A 20,538-nucleotide genomic window follows, 5' to 3' on the forward strand; every position below is an offset into this window, starting at 1 on the left:
ACGAACTCTGTCCATACATGCACAAAAGCACTGATGTGCCCATCGGTAATGTCAGCAGAGAACGGAGTTCACACCTCCAGCAGCTTTAGGATGAAACTACCCCAGACTGCAACAGCACATCATGGTCTAGAAGACTAATCCATTTTTCTAGTGTACTATGTCTGCTAAAGCCAGCAAATTCAGGAGTGAAAACTTGCTTCCTAACAAGTGGAGATCTCCCTCTTGAAAGCTTTAATTGACTGGAATAACCCTGGATAAACTGCCTAACAGAGATGCACAGGGTTATGGGTGATGCAGGGCAGATGACACGAGGTTGCAGAGACAAGCAAGTGCAGTCAATGAGGCAGAACAGGCAAGCTGTGGTGTTTGTGCCTGTTAAATCACACTTGGTGTTTGTGCCTATTCAATCTGAACACATCTCCTCAGTTGCCTTGTCTGCTGATATCTCCAATGACACCAGCATTCTAAGAACATATACCTCACAGGAATGCCCACAGATAGACTTCTGTAAACTTTAATGTAGTCCTTGGGGCCTTGGTGTGCAGCAAAATCTTCTGGAGTCCACGTGTGCATTTGTGTGCACATACAAATAAAGATGGTCACTTGCTGCCTCTTTGGTTCCTAACATCTGCTCTACAAGCATTTGTTAATGACTCAAGTACTAGCAAAAAAACCACTGCCCCACCAGGATTTGGGAAATTTCCAAAATTAAGGCCATTTTGTTACTTTTTTTTTTTTCATTCTGCTTTTAACCTCACAGTAAAATCTTCCCCACTAGAGCCCTACCCAAATAGATCCAAGCAACAACCCCCCACCCAGACCACCAGGTTCATAATATCTAGGCCCTGTTAAGCTTGGAAAGAGATTTATATTCGACTGTATTTTAGAATAATATTATAAGCCGCTTCATCTACCGGCAAACAGGCATTTCAACTTTTTTTGCAACTAAGAACAGACCCTCAAACCCCATTTTTGAAACTCAGCTGCTTGGTAAGAAACAACCACGCTTTCTAGGATCTTTAAAGGAAACTTGGCCAGGAAACAAATCAGAATTGAGCTGGGACTAACCAGGGTTAAGGTTGCTTATATCTGCAGATTACCCCTCTCTGCTTTTCTAATTCACTCACCGTGCCTTATCTTTCCATTAATCTTTAATAAACCTTTTAGTTAATTCCCCAAACACATGCAATCTGCATGACAGCAGGATACAGTGCAAAAGCAGTCCATGGATACGAGGAAATAGGCAGCAGAGGGATTAAAAGGAGGAAAAACTTCTAGGATTAAAACTACCCAAACTGCAGGTCAGTGGAAAATGATGAGCAGCTGGGAGAAAGCAGCAGTAAGGGGCAAAGCAGACAGGAGGGAGGAGTTGTTAAGGGTATCAGTATTTATCTGACCATTGGATTCATTCTCTCAATGGGGCCCTCCTCTCCTTTCCACACTGGATCCGCTTCGACAAAAACAGGCAATCCAATTTCAAACTTAGAGCCTCTGAAATGTGGAAAACCCTCTCCATGCTGACAACAAGGATATAGCTAGATTAAAAGGTAAATGTAATTTAACCCACCCCAGCAGAAATGGTAATCAAATTACGTTGCCTCTAAATATGATAAGTTTGGGACCGGAGCCCTCAGGGGAAGACAAGGTGTCTTGCAAACACAAACACAAAGAAACATGTTAAAGAAAGTGCTAAATCAATGCATGAATTATGACTTCTACCCTCCTTCTCTCCCCCAGGGTGCTTGATAAGCTGCTGATTGCTTCTAAAATATCTACTAGCAATGTTAGGAACTGATTAAGCAGCTTACAAAGCACTGGGGGCTAATAGACAGGCCCACCAGGGAGACTGCAGCTCTGGAGTTAAGTAGCTCGCTTTTTCATGCCTTGATTATTAAAGATGAGATAGCAGAACATGCTGAAAAGATGTGGAAACAGTTTCAGACCTCAGGCAACTGGCCTTTTTATTTTATATATGGAATCATTTCTACCCTGTGATTTCACCAGCCAACAAAAGTCACATTTCCTGTTGTTCTGTAGTCTCCAGCTCTGAGGGGCATCTGACCTACCTCAACTTAATGTGTCAACTGAACATCCAGAACTGACTATGCTACCCTTATCCTGCCAAAAAGGCACCACTAGAGAAGGGAAACATAGGTGAAAGAAGCTTAAATTACTGTGTTTTACGTGCCACTGGCAACAGCATTAGTGTGAACACAGAGGTGCCCAGGCCAGCCAGCACACCTCACCCCATCACCTCCTCCACTGCGCATCTGAGCATTGCAGCACATTCACCTTAGATTCCCTATCCTCCCTTTTCAGCTCTTTTTTCCAAATTCTTCTTGTTTAATCTGCTACATTAATAAAACTCTGCTGTTCATGTAAATGTACTTCAAGGTTCCTGCTGCTGAATCAATATCAATGCCAAGACAAATTCTGCTGGCACATCACCTCTTCCATGGTCACACCTGTCACAGTAACACTGCGTGGCTCAGCTTTGTGCAGTGGGCTGGCTGAGGTTTGGGGAGAGGGGGCAGTGGGGGTTAGGTTCCCCCCACCCCCTCCTCGTGGCAATGCTCAGCAAACTCTGTAAATAATCACGCTGTACTAGGGACTTTACAAAGTTCAAAATTCCTGAATAACGACTCTTTCAAGCAAAGAAATAAATACTACTTGTCACCTGTAGGCTGTGACTTTAATGAGAATTTACTGAGCAGATAAAAAAATTTCTCATCACAAAGTTCTCTTTGCAGACTACAGTTTTCTTTCACAGTCTCTTTCCATCTCTATTTGAACACTGATGCTCTAGGCTTTCATCCCTAACTGGTGCCACTGTTAACCCATTTTTATACTAAATTACATACCACAGACACAACTCAGAAGGGCAGCTATTTATGCTATGAACAGCTGCAAGGGAAATGTACAGTTAGCTCCAAAGGCGAGAACAGGCTCCATGTAACAGTAGAATTAACCAAAGACACTCACCTGCTGAAGGTCAGCCAGAGAATAAAGATGGATTTGCTGAAGAAGATACTCTCTGGGAAAGATCCTGAAAAGAGAAAAATGGGTATGTGTCAAAGCTTTTTGACTGGGAAACTGGAAAGTTTCTTGCCCCCACCAAATAAAGGCAGGACAGTGATGTCAGAGAGAAAGAAACTAGAATTATATCACCCTCTAAGCACTAGCTATTTTTACAGCTTTCTGCATGGGCAGAACAGTCCCACAATAAGAATAATTTCCGTGCCACTGTCATTCTCTAGTTGTCAGATCATATACTGAGACATTAACAACCACTGAAATCTCCTTCTGACCACACACAATGTTTCTTCAAACAATTAATGCAGCAATAAAAACAAATAATGCAAACTACACATTAGAAGTATTTCTTATGGTCTGAGGCAAGATTCCTGGTCTGCTACAAAGCTCTAACACTTAGTTTCAGATGAGATTTATGATTTTGTAACTGATACAACTATACTGGGGAAAGGACCGTGCAGATAATGTTCTTCCAACATAAAGTTGACCGATATCAATTCCCCTTCCCATACAGAAATATATGTATTGGTACAGACTCTATAATGACTTACTTAAGAAAGCAGCATTTACCTTTCATAAGCCAAGGTTTCAGGCAAGATCATTGCTTATGTACTGACAGATGTGATAAGTAAAGCTAAATTACAGGAAACTGAACAGAGAAGAGATGCCCTAATTCGACTGATTGGCAGTGAAACGAAAAACTGGGTTAATATAACATCACAGAGAATAAAAAAAGGACATTAGAACATTAAGTCAATATTAACAAAGAAAGTTTATTAAAACCTATGCATCTGCTATAAAGATGTCAGGAACAGAAAAAGCACATCTATCTCGGTGTGCACGCACAGAGAAACAACAATCTGACCGGCTTTACTTTCCATCCACACAAAACAGATACACCACCACACTCAGGTCTCCTGGGGAGGGGAGTATACTCTTGCACATTACTCTTGCACAAAAAGCAACCAAGGATCTTAAGAAGTGAAACTATTTCCCACTATATGTTCCCTTTCAGAGCAGAAATTGTAAATCCCATTCCTAAATCTCAGTCACATTGTTTTAAGGCAATACAGAAATGAAACTCTTCATATTACTAAATGCATGAACAAAGCTCTGGCAAAGACTGGTTTGCAATGGTAGAGCTGAATGGCATTGAACAGAGAGACCACTGCACATATTCAAAAACACCCCAAAGAAAGGCCAGTATTAACTCTCATATCTTGATATGAGACTATTGAGAAAGCACACAGCAGTTCAAAGAAGAGATTTCAGAAGCTGCAACAACATAACCAGCTAAACCACAGATTGAGAGAACAAGACTACCAAGTGCAATTTTTCCACAGAACACAGATTCTAAGAGATAATGACAATGCCTCTGTTTCTGGTATTCCATTAGTTGTCTTAAACAACAGCCTTACACCAATAGTTTTCAAAGCTGCATGTACTGAAGGGACTAGGCCTTCTCACTGCTGCTAAGGTGGACAATACAAATAATTAGTAATTCCTTTTGTACTTTTGAAAAAAAAATTAAGATTTATTGGGGTAGGAGTAGAAGAGTTGCAAGCAAGGCACTGACAGCTGCACACCACCCATCTTACGGCACTCCTCTGGAGCTGGACTGTGCCATTGCTCCCTTTCACTCACCAAGCATATCCACTCTACCCACCCAATTCCCAGCTGCAATCTCACTAGGGCATTGCCATTTTTCCCTTTCAGCTCTGTAGGCTATACTATGGCTCCTTTCTCGGGGGACTGTGTTGCAGTGGCTCTGCGGCATCACACCTTCACAACACATTTGGCACAATGGCAAAGACCACTGGAAAACAGTAAAAATCCAGACATCAGACAGGATATGACACTGGAACTGCTCATTTGCACAAAGCAGACTTATTAAAAGGAGACAACTCCAAACAGCATTTTGAAGCATTAGTATTTTTCAGCTCAGACAGAATTTCTTTCATTACAATTTACCCATCATTCTCCCCTGATCACACAGGCAGGCACTAAACAGCTTTGTCAGAAACTTTTGTTTGCTGATGCCCTTACAGCACTGCTAAGGAAAACAATTAGCTAATGAAACATTTCCTTTTTCAGGAAATAGCCTGAATAGCCCATAATACAAAAACTGTAAATGACTAGCATTGATGACTAACATCACATTCCTCTGCCTTCAAGGATAGCATTTTATTTCCTTATTTCCTGCAAGTCCTATCTCCTAGTAAAAAGTATGCAGGAAAAAGCAAACTCACGATTGACCGAATTCCTTTGTCAGGCAAGTCTCAGCCAGCACAGGCCCTGGTGACAAAACTTATCCCCGAACCTGTCCCCTTCTTTAAAACATGCTAATTTGCAGAAATAGCTCTGCAGAGCTGGTATCCAATGCACCTCCTCCCTTCCAAATCTATTTCCAGGGGGAAAACAGTGGGCACTGCCCTCCGAGTTTTATGCAAAATACATACATATATATATATATATATATATATATATACACACACTGTACATACTCAGTACTCAAGTGAGGGGACTGATTATTTCCATTGCTACAGAAACTGAGGCATAAAAACCCCTTCAGTAAGTAAGGCTGGTCCAGCTTCAGATCTGCAGTCCCTCTATTGACTTGAAAAATTAAAACTGGTTCTCTATGGTAGGCCACAGAGAAACAGCAGGCAGCCAGAACTCACAAATGCAACGGCATTTACAGAAACCATGAAGCAACAGGGCCAGTCCCTGGATGATTCCCAATAAATGCAGAGATGCAAAACACTTCAACATTTGCTCACACTACCAAAGGTGGAAACCATACAGCCCCATGGCTGTGAAACCCTGAAATTACCTAAAAGGAGGTAGCTCAGCCCCCCACTCATATAAATGAAGCTTTTACCACACCTGTGGCCAGCTGAGCAACCGCTTCAAAAACAGGCCTTGCTGTGCTGCATGTCTGCAATTAAGTTCTCCCCCAGAAAATTTCTATTAGTCCCATTTGGAAAGAAAAACCCAAAGCTCAACAGCTACCTGAACATAAGCGGTGAAGCCACCTCCCAAAAATGTTCATTGCCAGTTGTCAGCCCCTAGTGGGTGGGGAACAAGAGTTTAACAGGCATCAAAATAGCAAACCCAAACACATTTTCAAAAAACTCATCATAAAACACAAGTGAATCAGCTGGGGCAGGAAATCCATACAGACCAAGCACTCCAGTGAGCAAGAAAATGACTGAGAGCCGGTTCCCAACAGTCTGTTTGCCTGCACAGGTCCTCTGAGCCTAATGAGGTCATGGCTTATATACAGTCCTTTTCGGTAGCAGGCACACAGGACTGATTCAGAGCCTCTTGCTTCCCAACACAGATGTCTCCTCTCACGTAAGTAGTAGGAAGGCAGTGCCTATGCTATCTCTGTCCCTCTATCTACAACTGAAATGGTTCAAAGGAAATCAGAGTCAGTAGAGAACAGCAGGTGAGACGGGGCTCACACAAACACCACGCCATGGCATTAGCATCTGGGCAAAGCACTACAAGGCATCCAGATCAACCTAAAATCACACTCCTGTCCAAAAATCTCACAGAGACCCAGAGGAGGCTAAGATAATGACACTTAGGAACACTTTACTAGAAAATATGCATTTATTTCTGCATGAGGTTGCATCTGGAGCTTCGAGCATGCTTGGATTAATACAAGGCCTTGATAGAGAAAGACCAAAATGTGCTTGAATTTTACTTTTCCCTTAATATAAAGGTCCTTTATAAACACCAAATGGGAAATCTCTGATTAGTCATTTGAAAACAAAATAAAAGATGTCAGTTTTGTAAATCTTTTGATTGATGTGCTACAACTAGATTTTTTTTTCTTCAAAGTTGGTCAATTAAAAGCATTCAATACACAGTGGCCTTTCAGTCAAATCTTAACACAGAAAAGAAACTGGAGTGAACTAGACAGAGGCCAAACACAAGATGTTAAGACTCATCACAATAAAAATTCAAACCTCTGCAGCTTCAGAACGTGACCTGTGACCCTTGAGAGGCAAATGGTATCAAGTGCATGTCCCACTAAAAGCACCTCCTAAGCTTTCACAGCTTGGAAACTCCCGGAGCAGTTTCACCACTGGTGAGTCACAGCACTGCTGCTGTAAACCCCGGCTGCCAGGCAGGGTTTAACCTGCAATGAACAAACCAAGTTCAATGCTAACCAGCCTCTAGCTTTGCCAGTTACTGTGAACAATGAAATCCAAAGTCCTCTTGGTTAAAGGTCTCTTAATGGCTTTATTGTTATGCCCTAGATAGAAACACAAACAATGCAAGCAGAAAAGAAACACACCATCCAAGACTTTTGATCTAACTAAAAGTGAGGATTCTCAGCTTCTGATTATTATTCTTTTTTGCTTGATACTTTGTAATCTGAGGTATAACCTTCAGGCAAGACAGAAATTTCATCTGTTCCTTCTCGGATGATCTTATCAGGTAAGTACTTGAACAAACAAAGGTTATCTTTTAGTGTCCTCCTGCAAACAGAACCACTGATAAGAGTTTGCCTCTTGCATTTGGATAAAGTGTGTAGTCAATGGTGCTTTCTGAGCACTAAGTAATTGCTCTGCATTTAAAGCCTGTTTATCACCAGCGTAGGTAATTTTTCTTCAATGGGTTAAATATCCTGACAGCTCTGCTAAAGCTACAACCAATTAATCTGCCTATGCCTGACACTATAACCAAAGTACAAACGTGATAAGCAGGGGAACTCTTCTTTTTGCAGTGCAATCAAAAGAAATCAAGTTAGTTGGCAGGTGGGCACAACCAACACTCCTTTATACCAGAAAGACTCTTAAAACCTAGGATGTGAGTGGGGAAGGGAGGGAAGCTGGCGGCACGGTTTCTGTGCCAGCCAGGAGTGTCCCGTTTGACCAGGCTGAGAACTGTGTGACTGAGCCGTGACTCACAGGGGACGCAGATGACCCGGTCCAGCACAGCCCTGCCTTCAGCCTCCTCTCCACCCCTCTGCAGGAAGCTGCTACACCCACAGCTGGCACGGCACCAGGGTGCCAACTCTGCTTCCTCCTCCAGCACAGTGCCATCCTGGCACTGCAACTCACACCTCTGCAGCTACTGCACCACGCTGCGAAATAAAGCAGCAGAAGGCTGGCACATGCTGGTTACTGCTCTTTTTTGCTTTTTTGGCCCTGAACAAGAAGCAAGAGCCCTCTCTGGTCGTGTCCCTGCAGCCACGCACTGGCACCAGCTGCAGCCACGTGTGGAGCAGATGGGCAGGACCTGTGTGCACTCTGATCTCACAGAGAGCAGTTCCAATTTTTCAGAATTACTAATCAGTTTTAAAAGTACAGGGGGGTATCAGTGAATTGCTAGTTATCCCTAATATACATGGCAAGGTAAATAACATTTCTTGCTGTGTTTTCTCTTGCAATTCATTTGACATGGACATTGTCAATTTAAGGAAGACAATGGCATCAGAGGTGAGGGAAAAAGGTAGGATTTTTTCCCGTGTTGCTAATTCTCATAATTTTCTTCAGGCTTTTGATTTTCTATTTCCTTGGAAATCTTAGCTCCTGGAATTTTGCTGGGAGAGAAGCACCCAAACTCTCCAGCCAACAAAAGTTGTTCAGAAAAGCAAGGGCTTGGGAAAGCTAGTGATTTTGAAGTCAAAAGATAAAACTAAATGAATGAATTTAAACCAAACCAAACCGCTACTTGTTCATTTAATTCTTGTCGCATTATACAGCAGTCATTTATTTTTCTAATTCTGTGAGTTTAGGCCAAAAAAGCATTTGTGAATCATTTCACATTCATGAGGTATGAACACTTCTGGTCATGTTCTGGGAACAGTCACTCCCACATATCTTCAGCCCACACTAAGTGCTAGATTTATTAGCAAGCATGTCCAGGTAAGGTATTATTTCATGCTGTTATGAAATTCCCCACGAGCATCCCTATGTTGAAACAGTTACTCTTATCACCCATCAGCAATCCTGAACCAGTTTATAAACTTCCTACTAAAATGCAGGACACCAACTCTCTCTCCTTTGAGATTCCTTGAGCAAGGTTATGGTAACATTGCGAAAGACAAGAATTACTACAGATTTAACTCACGAATCAAGTACCACTGTCACTAAAAGCAGAACAGACAATTAGAGACAGTTTCATTTTGAAATCAAAATAGTTTAGATTCCCCAGCTAACTTGAAATTAGGAATAAGAAAATAGCCTTTGCTTTTGTCAGGCCCTCTTGAACCTTTGCACTTTGCTACTGGAAGTTCTATATAAAAACACAGGGATAAAAATGGCACAAGTCATATTTAATAATTAATTAAATGGCGTCCACATCTAACAGGAAGTTGTTTTTAAATCGTTGTTTTTTCGAAACCAACCCGGTCTCAAAAGGTGAATAGATACTACCATTGTGAAAGAGATGTAATATTACTCATCTATTTGACAAGGAGATACAGGTGTGCCCCCTAGACCATAAAACACTAATGTGAACTGAAAGACGCACCTGTCTTCTGGAAGACTTACCATGGAAAGTTCTGGCAGGTTCCTCAGCTGGATGCTTACCATGGTAGAGCATTAGCTTGTGCTTTTGACCTTCCCTTGACATGAACAGACAGCAGCACTGCCTCCACCCTGGCTGCTCTGGCACACGTCTCAATGCTTCAGCTGTTTGTTACCTCTAGTTGAAATGAAAGCTCAAATTCCACCTTAACATCATCCCCTCCGTTTTAGCCAAACACTTTTTAAGATGCTAATTTGCAAAGATCCTCCATGCATGGTTACTCCTCCCAAAAGAGAGAAGAGTTGAAGCGAAGAGGTGAAGGTAGTCCATTTGTATGAGCTCCATCAACAGGTAACTTTATTTCAGCTACTGCAATGACTACAATCATGCAGGATCTAAATAAAACAACAAATGGCCTGTGCATACTTCTCTGCATTTATTTTCTCACCTTTCCTCACTTTGGGTTGTTGTTTGGTCTTAACACTGGTTCCTCTCAAGATATGTAGGTATCCTCTTTGAATAAGTTTCTCTCTCATCCTCCTTCCAACCACCCATGCAACAAATTTTCTTCTTCTGTTGGTCTTGCCATTATCTAAGAGCCCCATAACCATATCCTTCTGTTTCTTCCCTGCTCAAACTTTCTTTTGCAGTTAACTGCTTTCAGAACCAGTATCTTTGCTCTCCTGCTTTGGAATTTTCCACTCCCCAAACGGCCTAAACATTGCAAAGCAAATGGAGAGTCTCCTTTGACAGTCTGGAGATGACTTAATGACCTCCTGTTGTCCTTGGTCTGAAAGATGACATAGCCCCAGCTTCACATACATGAGGTATTTGGAGGTATAGTGATTGCATTAGATCAATCAGGATTCCTGCGATGTGTTTAGACAGGTTCCCCAATTGCCACACAAATATTTTGAAAGTAATCTATTCCTGTGTCAGAAGTGATATGTGTAAGGCCTCACTGTAGGAAGTGACAGGACTCCATTGTTCAGCATAACCGAATTTGGGCTTGTTTCACCCTGTGCTGACAGACCAGCAGGCTCAGCCAGGACCACACGTCTGCGGCAGTGGAGGTGTACCTTTAACCTCTGCTGCTACACAGGAAGACCAAACTGGAGCCTGCTAAGTGATGTATCTAGCACTGGAGTTTTGCTGGGGTAAAACTGATGTACTGCTGTTCTGGAGCTGACAAACAAATGGTATCAGACAAAGATGAGTTACAAGAGGGACGTTTTTCCATGTAGTTTCTCACTACCATTCAGATTTACTTACAGAACAAGAGCACTACAACAGGCATTAACGCATAGGGGAATGAGCTGCAAAACATTTACCTTGTGTCACTGACATCTGTCTAAAGTATCTGGGCTAGCAGCACCCGAATTGCAAGTTTAGATGTACAGCTGAGAGAACAGATAGCCCAGAGGGCTCCCCAGATGGAGCTCCAAGGTTGGCCTAGGTTACCCTACCCTACAGCAGATACGCAGGCATCTGAACACTACCCCAAAAATCATTCTGACAGTTCTTTGTCCTGAAGACTCTTCAATCATGACAAGAACAAAGCATCATTCAGCATGGTTTCCTAGAATACCCCCATTATTTAATGGACTCAGAGATTCTGTTTCCTTCCCAGCCATCAATTTTTTGGACTCCATCTCGGTTTGCCTGCGCCATTCATTCACCATTTGCAGGCGGTGGTGGGATCTGTACAGCTCCACTTACACTAATTCTGCGTTGGCTCTACGTTTCAGTCCTGTATGCCTCTGCCTGAACAGCATGTACATGAGCAAGGCAACAAAAACAAGTGACAACTCGTTCAGTAAAGACATGTGATGCAAATGATGTGTTGTAACACTGAGGTGACAGTTACAGCTAACTAGGCATAACAACATCCCTCGTAAAACAGGGAGTTCAGCAATAGGCTGGGAATCTCATCTGGCTAATATCAGTGGAACACTTGCTATGTGCTGGTGGAGGGCCTTATTTCACCTCCCAGCCAAGTCCATGTTCCTTATTTTTCCCCCTGCAAATATAACAGCGTAGAATCCAGTGGAGCAATAGGTGAGAATAAATCACTGTAACTGACAAAGACCATTTTTATTGTGAGCCTTCTAGCTACTTTAAGGATCTCTTCTGTCTTTTTCTTCCTTCCCTTTTTCCTTCCTCTTTCTTTCTACTTTGTCAGTCATGTCTCCAAGGTTCACAATGTGGTTTCAGTCCTGAGTTCCCTGCTAGATGCCAGGTTTCAAAGTTCTCGAAGTACCTACCTAGGCACACCAAACATTATAAATAACATTTCCAAATTTAAGCTGACTGGATCCTGAGCTAACCTGGTTTATAGCCATCTGGGATTCTTCAGAAAAAGTGACTGTAAGCATTGTAAACAGTTTTGTTATCACAGAGGACACCAAGAGTTTCCAACTTCATTGCCATCTTCGTTTTGTGATCTGTGTTAAAGAGCCAGGTATAGATTTAAAGTAGATGATAATGCAAATAGTATTAATAAAAGAAACCTCAGAGTGATCTCCTTTTCCCTAATAAGGCAGGCTCTATCAGTGTCCCAGAGGCAGCAAGGTGCCAATACAATTAATCAGTCTGTTTTTAGTTCTCTGTAGACAGCAATATTAACAGTTTGTTTCAGTCTGTTTATATGGGTCTGACAGGTCTTCAAGATGTTGTGTTCACTCTCTTGTGATTAATAGTTATTCACACACTAAGGTGAAGACCAAGCAGAGAAAGAATGTTTTTAGAGCAGGACAGATAACTGGATTCTCTCTCTCCATCTTTCACTTTTAATTAGGAAACAGTACTAAATTTAGGAATACTGTCTCACCATATTGTTTAAACTCCTCCTTTTCCTGCAACTTGCCCCTGTGATGAGCCAAAGGAAAATTGAAATCACAAATTTTCTTTGTTTGCTTTGCAGCCGTGCTCTATAAAGTCATCACATTGGTAGTGAACATCTGCACACTGGGATATTAGATGAAGGCAGAAAGCCATTGGGAGCATTCTGAGCAAGAAATAAATCCTTACAGGAAAAGAACTTCCTTCTTCTCATCTCTGCACACCTCTTAGCGGACATCTAAGGGAACAACCAAGCACCAAAGCCACCTCAACATAGACGCTACAAAGCAAGAAGGAGCTGGACTCTAAGGTGTGTATTGAACATTCCTTCAGTGCCTTTTACACTTGCAGCAAGTCTTGCTGAACTGGAGATGCTTCCCTAGTACAAAACCAAACCCTTCTTGGCCTGAGGTCCTTCCCTCCACCACACAGCTTTAATTGGAGACGGTATGCAGAAACTCTTAAAAAAGAAAAAGGAGCATTAGGAGCACTTTCGCCCAGTTTCTCCTTCTACCCTTCTGAGTGTTTCATTTTGACACAGGGATGTTTTCCCTCTCCACCCTGCTCCAAGAAAAGAGCATGTTCACATTTCTGTGCTAAATTTTGTCCATTCTCTCTTCGATCTCCTTAGCAATTGTCATCTCTCCATTTTGGAGGTAGATTTTGGGTTGTTCCTCTTTTGTCCTGGTTTCTTCATTAACTCAATTTCCTGAGATTTCTTCCTTATTTGAAACTCCTCCTGGTTTCCCTCATCCCTTTTCTTACCTCTAGTCAACTGATAGTTATGCTAAGCTATCCTTTGAACTCTCTTCTTTTACTGTCTTACCCAAGTCTGTTGAGTTCCTTGCCTCCTTCTCTCTATTTTAATAAGAGAATTACTTTTTTCAATACTAATCAGAAAGCGTAATCTCCTTTCTGCTACTTCTTCTGAACAACCTTCAAAAATCTCATTTTCCTTTTAGTTTTATTGAAGAGACAGCAGAGAAAACCAGCTCTGCAAGAAAATACCATTCTCTGGAATTAAAGAAAACCATCCTAAATGTTTAAAATGTTGTAAGCTGCCCTAGAAAAGAACAGGAATTGAGTAGTAACACACAAACACATATTTACCCGCAGTGCATCTGCACAAGAACTCAGCAATGCTCTCCATAAACCTGTTGCTGTATCCTTCTCCTACTTTTTCTGGGTAGTTCATCAAAGCAGTGACATAGGTTATGTACCAAACAGCAGACCAGCTCTCCTTACCTGGGATAAAGACGTGGATGCAGCCTCCTCCCCTTCCAAAGAATTCAGGTCCCTAGAACACCATGCTCAAAATGCAGTCACTGATGTCACCTGCGCCCTTCCCTTTGGCAGCTCACAGTTTCAAAGCAGTGGCTTTCCTACTTGCAGTCTTGTCTTAAAAACTCAGCTATACAAATGCTTACAGATGGATCAGGTCAGCTGCATGTGCCCAGAGCCACTCACCTCACAATATCTCCCCATCTCTTTTGGAGATCCACATCAAAAACTACTTGACCTTTTTAAGGCCGCAACTGTGGCTTGACAGTTTTAAGAAAATTGTTCATTTTTTAGCTTGTTAGAAAAATGCAGCAGCAGCTGAATGGACTAAGATACAGCACTTCTAAAGTTCACTTTTTATGAAACTCTGTTTTCACCACAGTAAACTCCATATGAAACACCTTTTCCTGTGTTGTGGCCATGTATATTTGCCAATAAACAAAATTTTCAGTGCAGCCATGTCATGGATCCTGGCTGAGCAAGAGACCAGCATAAATCACATGCTGAGCCACGTGCCAGGGGACTACATCTGACCTCTGCCTCTGGCTGAGGTCATCACAGAGGAGAGCAGAGGGGCTGGAAAGGGGGTTGACTCTGGCCCCCCTCCTGCTTTGCCACACTGTGAGGTGTTTCAAAGGTCCCAGCACTGGCTACCTCACCGTGATGCCATGGCAGGGGGCACGAGGTAGCAGATCTGCCTCAAAATACACGCAGCCGAGGAGGAGTAAAAGACACTCACAACAATGTGTGATGCCCCGGGGCTAAGAGCTGTCAAGAACAATTTCAGATATTCAAACCCTATAAAACAATTTTCTTTGGCAGAGGACAAACCAGCTTCCCAGGGAACTCAGATACATGCACAACATCTTTCTAAACGGGTAATGCCTTCAGAACCAGAGTGTGAGAAAAAACAAAACAGGCAGCGGGAGGGGCAACACGCCAAGGAAGCTCCATCCTTGTGCTGTAGGTTGGCTGTGGCTCTTACCTTCTACGCAGATCTTCAGCCACTGCTGCTCTGCAGCTGAACAAGTAGGCCCGCAGAGATTTTAGCTGCTGTCTCAGGCGGACAACGGTTGCCAGAGGTTCAACATGATTGTACAACATGGGATTTTCCTGCTGGATATCAATTAATGGCTCCTCATAAACATATTCCAGGAACTCTTTGGCTTGCTTTGATACCTAAAAAATAAAGCACTTAAGTTAGGCTTTTCTCCCAACTCTTTTTAAGCCGATCTCCCCCTCTGTAATCTGTCAGCTATCCTATACATCTGAAAATTTACTCTGTTACCAATTACAAATGGAGACAGAGTTGAGAGAGATCCAACTCTCTCTGCTTATAGCCAAGTCAAACTTCATCAAGTCCTTCAAAATTGAATGCATGAGATAGCTACTTAACCAAAATACAGTGATATCTGCAGTCACATAAGCTTTTGCTGCAGAGTAACATAGCTTACCAGATTTTTTAAAAAGTCTAAAATCTGAATAACCGGTTTCTTCTCTGTTACTATTTTTCTGTTTGTTCACTGCTTTTTGGCAAAAAGCAAGTTGTTGTGCTTTTTAAAATACAGGTAAATAAAATTGAATCTTATTGGTATTACCCAAGGTGGATCCTGGAGGCCTTTCAATAAATATTTAATTTTCTAGCTTTGTTCAGTCCCTGTTTTATTTTCTAGCTTTGTTCAGTCCCTGTTTCAGGTCAGCCTTCCTAAGGCATCAGTTTTGCTCCCAAAGTTCCATCTGCAAGAAGTTTTTCATGCACTTTTCATGATAATTGCCTGTTTTATCTCCACCTGAAAAAAGCTGCTGGAATCTCAATAAATGAATGGGACTCCTGTTCCATTTGAAAAGATGCTCCTGCTCCTTAAGTGAAAAGGCCAAATTCCCTCTCATTCCTGATTTCTGCATTTTATCACAGCTGGAAAAGAGAAGATGGGATTACATGAAATGAGCTGCAAATCACCTGAAACTGTGATACAGATATATTACTGGTTCCACAACTCAGTTAGTCCTCCTGGACCTCTAAGTCAATGTTTACACTGAGACAAAGGAGGGATGAGTTAGGCTAACAAAAGTAGAAAGGGCACACATGCCACAGCCTCTTGAGGTTCAGAAAGTTATTTCCCTTCTGGTGCTCTAGGTAAGAGCAATACACATCCTTATAAATAGCACCACTTCCAAAAACAGCATGAATAACCAGTTACTGACAGGGGAAGCTGGCCCCAGACGTAATCTTTTCACAACATTTAATACAAATGTAATCTTTTCACAAATTTAAGAAATATGCCAAGGCCAGCCTTCCCACCAATAACTACACAGGTAACAAGGTGTGCAATTTTAAATACAGTAGACCATAACTCCACAGGTTTCTCAGACTCTGAAGCTGTATTAAATATCCCTCCTATTAACATTAAACACCCCACTAATTTAATTATTCTATAAGCTCCAGACTTACCAAATTTTTTAACACTAGCAATGCTGGTATTTTATTATGCTTATTGCAGTGCATTAAAAAACTGCAGTTAAACAACCTGCTCTTACAATCATTAAATCTGACTGCACTACCTCAACAATCCCCTGGCAACCTCCATGTCTATAGAGTAATTATTAGTCCTCTTCCACCAATTAGCAAATTAAAGCAAGTATTCCATGATTCCCTAGGAGGTGTGTGAATAGTTGGCACAGTGAGTAGCTCCTCCCACCAGAAGGACCAGGTGCTCAGTGCTGCCTTTGTCTATCTCCTTGCTTTAAGCCTCTGTTGAAGTGATGGGCTCCTCATCCACCTGCCCTCCTTGCTGTCTTGGGAACTGGAGGGCTCCTGTCTGAATCCTACACTCACACCTGAGCACACCCGTACCCCTGGTGGGCATCTCTCCTGAGGCATTAAGAGCATAGAAACAAAGAGATGCCACAACTGAGGTCCCCTGAGTGACTCTGTCATATACATGCACCATGGTGACCACGTATTACCGTGCAGCACTGGTGCTGCACGGTCTGAATGCAGCCTTTGAGGAGAGAGGAGCAAAGCAAACCTTTTCCTCTCCCTGCCAATCCAATGTACCCATGGAGTGCTGACTGCAGGAAGAGTAGCTTAGCCCAGCATCACTGGCTGACAGAGAGGTGACGGTGCACTCGGCATGGCTGACACCGGCACACAGATCTTGTAAAACATTAACTCATATTGCCAAACACAGCAATGTTACAAGAGGCTGAAACAGTCTTAAAATGGGAAGGGTTGGGCAGGCACAGTAATTCAGTATTTTAGTATGCATCCTAGCATACTCACAGTCCCCCAGCTTTACTGGGCAGTAAAACGACCCTATTAAATCAGCCAGAAGACGCAAAGTGCAACAGGGTTTTGGCTTTAAATGTCATACAAGGATGAATGCTAACACTTCCAGACCTTCCTTTCTAGAGCCTGCAAATTTACAGTTCAAAATTCAATTTACCATAAGTCAGCTTCTCTTGAAACCTTCTGGCACAGGGAGTTCATTTCCTACTGTGTTTGTCTGGCATTCTGTGCAGGCTGAAAGCTACCTGAAACAAACTGCAATATTTAGCGGGCTTTGCGTGCAAACAGGGAAAACACTTGGCCCAAGCAAAAGGAAGAAAGAATGTACACAAAACCGCCTCTTTTCTTTTGCCTTCACACAAACACATGGAAAAATACCAATATGAAAACAGTAGGAGACACGAGGAAAAAAACGTGAACCTTGGGACTGAGCTGCAGCTTTGGTTCTGACAAAAGAAACGTGTTTAACTGCAGAGTCCTTTCAAAGAGCTTCTGTTGCAGCCAGGAGGATTTCTCTTTTCCCACCCACATGCTACCAGATGTTAATTGCACTGTTGTTTTTCAGGATCCTGCGTATGGGAAGAGAAAGCTCTAGAGAGGTTTATTGTTTCTGCTTTTCATGACCTATCTTGCCAAATGCAGACAAGAACCTCTCAATTTCCAAACTTAATTGATGCCACAGCTTATTTTACAGCTGCTGCTCAGATGTTGAGCTCATGAAACATAAAAAGAGAAACATGCCCAGCAACACTGCAAAAGCTCATGTCCTGCAGCAACTTTTGGTGCTAGCTTTACCAGAAACAGGACAGACCCCAGAAACCCCTGAGGAGGCGAGGAAGAAGTGACAGTGGAAAGGAGCGCAGGTTTGCAAGCTCTTCACTCAATTTTGCTTCCAATTTGGTGGACTGACACATTTCAGACTGTGTAAAACAAAGAAGCTTTTAAATCCTGGAGGGCTCTTTCAGTCCTGGCCACCAAACACGGTATGTGCTTATTTCCTGCAGGACCTCTCTGAGTGTGCAGCCAGAAGTACAGGCAGGAGCATGTGTCCCTCTGCAGAAGCTCCACTTTCAGGCAGGGCTGTGCTACCTACAAGGGGCAGGACAGCGTTCTGATCTTCACCTTCCCTCCCTGCCTTAGTTCCTGCTCTAATAGTTGGGGATGATGTTTTTTCCTACCTGAGGGGTTGTGTCCTTTCTTAAACTCACCTGAGCACTTTCACACAAAGACAGGTAATGCTGCTGCACAGAATTTGCTTGTATTTCCAAGGCACCTCATACCTTTTCTGTCTACGAAAAGTGCAAAATGGAATTTCTCACTATTACAGTGAGATGACAATAGATTAAGTTTTCTATGAATGCTTAAGCTTTAAAGTCCTGTTTCTTTTTGTGCAGCAGCTGCCTATACCACAGGAAACAGACCAGAGCATAGTTTTTCTACTGCAGATTTAGCAAAAAAATCCAGTTCATTTTCCTGGCAGTATTACTGACAGCTTGATACGAGGTCTTTGCCTTACTATCCACTAGCCCCACACCAGGTCTGCTTATACTACCAAGCGCTAGCAAGTTTAGTCATGGGTAAAAGCATCCAAAAAAGAACTTTTAAATATTCCTAACTTCTAGGCATGGGAGGGCTTTTTGTCTCCACACCTTGGAGCTCTGCAACTTTGAAGAATCTTGCATTTCACAGAGCAAGACTATCATTTTCCTGATGGCAGGCTCTGGCTACCTTTTAATAATCTCGCCATCTGACAAATTTTCTTCAAGAGACCTGCTTTTCCTCTAATAGGGCATTTACTGGCTATTTTTTTCCTTTACAAATAGCACATAATAATAATATTTGCAGACACAAAACATCAAACAGCCTCTCCTAACAGCGGCTGCTAGGTCTTAAGCTCTAGCATGGTCTGGATTCCTTATGAGTTTGTTATTCTTTCCGCATATACTGCCTGAGATGGCAAAACAACACTGTTACTGTGTTTGCTGGTGTAACGCTTTAAGGCATGTAATCAGTGCCCCTATCTAGCAACCAGCCACCGAGACAGCAGCAAATAGCAGATTATAAAAGTTTTAGAAAAGCTCTTGTGTGGCAAGTGAACAACTGTAGAATTTTCTCATTATGCTACTTTCATTTGTCTGGTTCAATCAAGTGCTACAGCAATGTCTTCCCAGTGTCCTTAAAATGCTCATGCCAAGAGACAGGACATACTGGGCCTCACAAACACTGAATTTGGTAAGCCAATTTCTTTCCTATAGGCCTTTCCACAACTGACATCCATCACTAAGCAGGGCCAATCCTCAGCCCCTGGTGGTCATGAAACAGGTACTCCTCAAGGGCCCAATAACTGCAAGGATTAGAGCTGAAAGAGAGTTTGCTGTGTTCTACCTCTCCCTGTTCCTTGAACAGCCAAATAAGCAGTAATTAAAATGATGCCACCAAGGAGAAGCATGGCTGCTCCTCTGGAGGAACACCTTAGATCTGGCCAAGGAAACTGTGATGAAGACATGTCTTACAGAGAGAGCGTGGCTCATTTTGTCAAGAGGGACAAAGAAGCCAGTATTAGCAATCAACTCCTGCAGCCTTTGGGCTGGTGTGTTTCTATTGGCAATTCAGTTCACTTGCTAGCTCTCCAACCTGCAGGGAGATTACCTTGTATTTGGAAGTGTCCCAGTTATGAACCAGCCGTGCAGGGATAAGGAAGGTGTCATCCACGTGGCAGGTGCTGCAGTAGTACCATCCACTGTAGCTGCACACCTTGGCTTTCCCATTGGACAAACCTATGGAGCGCTGACAGCCTAGAGAAAAGAGAAGGGCAAAAGTTTGGGTTTGTACACCAAGCCAGAGATATGCATTCAGGGTGGAGTCAGAAAAGTATTCCTCCACTTGAGATCATTTTAATATTTTCTTTATTTTACCCAAGAGACATTTCTCATTCCATAAAAAATTGAGAAATAAATATCAGTATTCTTGGACTAGTGCTGAAAAAACACACACTAACTTGATACGTCTGTGACAAATAGTTCAGACAGCAATCAAAAGATACTTAGCATTTCTCAAGAAACAAAGGCAGAAGACTTGCTTGTGAGACACTGGGCATTTAAAAGCCATGGCCATCTGAAAACCACGGCCTGAAGCTCAGACAGGCCACATTTACTGTATGCTTACTCCAGAGAATTCCCATTTTCCCCACAACAGAACGGGCCAGCATTGCCTGCCTGCAGGAGTGCACAGCCAGAAGGGATGCTGACTTGGCAGGTAAGACTCAGCCACAGAATTAGCACAGCCAAGGCAGACCACAGTCAGATCATGAATAATAACTGAGGAGCAGTCACAGTGAGAATGAGTAGTTCTTTACTAGCACCAGCGACACAGCTCAGTTTCCAGCAGGGATTTTTTTTCCTTACGATTGCATTACTTTGGTGTCTTACAAGGTCTGAGGTCTGCCTGACACTTTTTCACAGCTAGATCCCTTGCTTCTTCCCATGCCCTCTTGTGTGGAGTCCCCGGGGTAAAACAATGTATTCAAAAGCTGTTGCTTTAGTTGGAAAGAACTAATGCAGAGATCTCCTTCACCTGACCACCTGTTTTCACTAAACACAAAAACT

General features: G+C 42.6%; 1 protein-coding gene across 5 annotated transcripts in view; it reads right to left on the reverse strand.

The window, feature by feature from the left end:
- Positions 1–20,538, reverse strand: part of PLEKHM3 (pleckstrin homology domain containing M3) — an 80,978-nt gene that overhangs the window by 31,341 nt on the left and 29,099 nt on the right. For all 5 annotated transcript variants that reach the window (XM_040069832.2, XM_040069831.2, XM_040069828.2 and 2 more), the window contains 3 exons: positions 19,583–19,728; positions 14,630–14,823; positions 2,983–3,046 (listed from right to left, as the gene is read on the reverse strand). In XM_040069832.2, coding sequence (XP_039925766.1) covers positions 2,983–3,046; positions 14,630–14,823; positions 19,583–19,728 — 404 coding nt within the window. The remainder of the gene's footprint in view (positions 1–2,982; positions 3,047–14,629; positions 14,824–19,582; positions 19,729–20,538) is intronic.

Source organism: Hirundo rustica, chromosome 7 (genome assembly GCF_015227805.2).
Source record: "Hirundo rustica isolate bHirRus1 chromosome 7, bHirRus1.pri.v3, whole genome shotgun sequence".
Taxonomy (NCBI): Eukaryota; Metazoa; Chordata; class Aves; order Passeriformes; family Hirundinidae; genus Hirundo; species Hirundo rustica.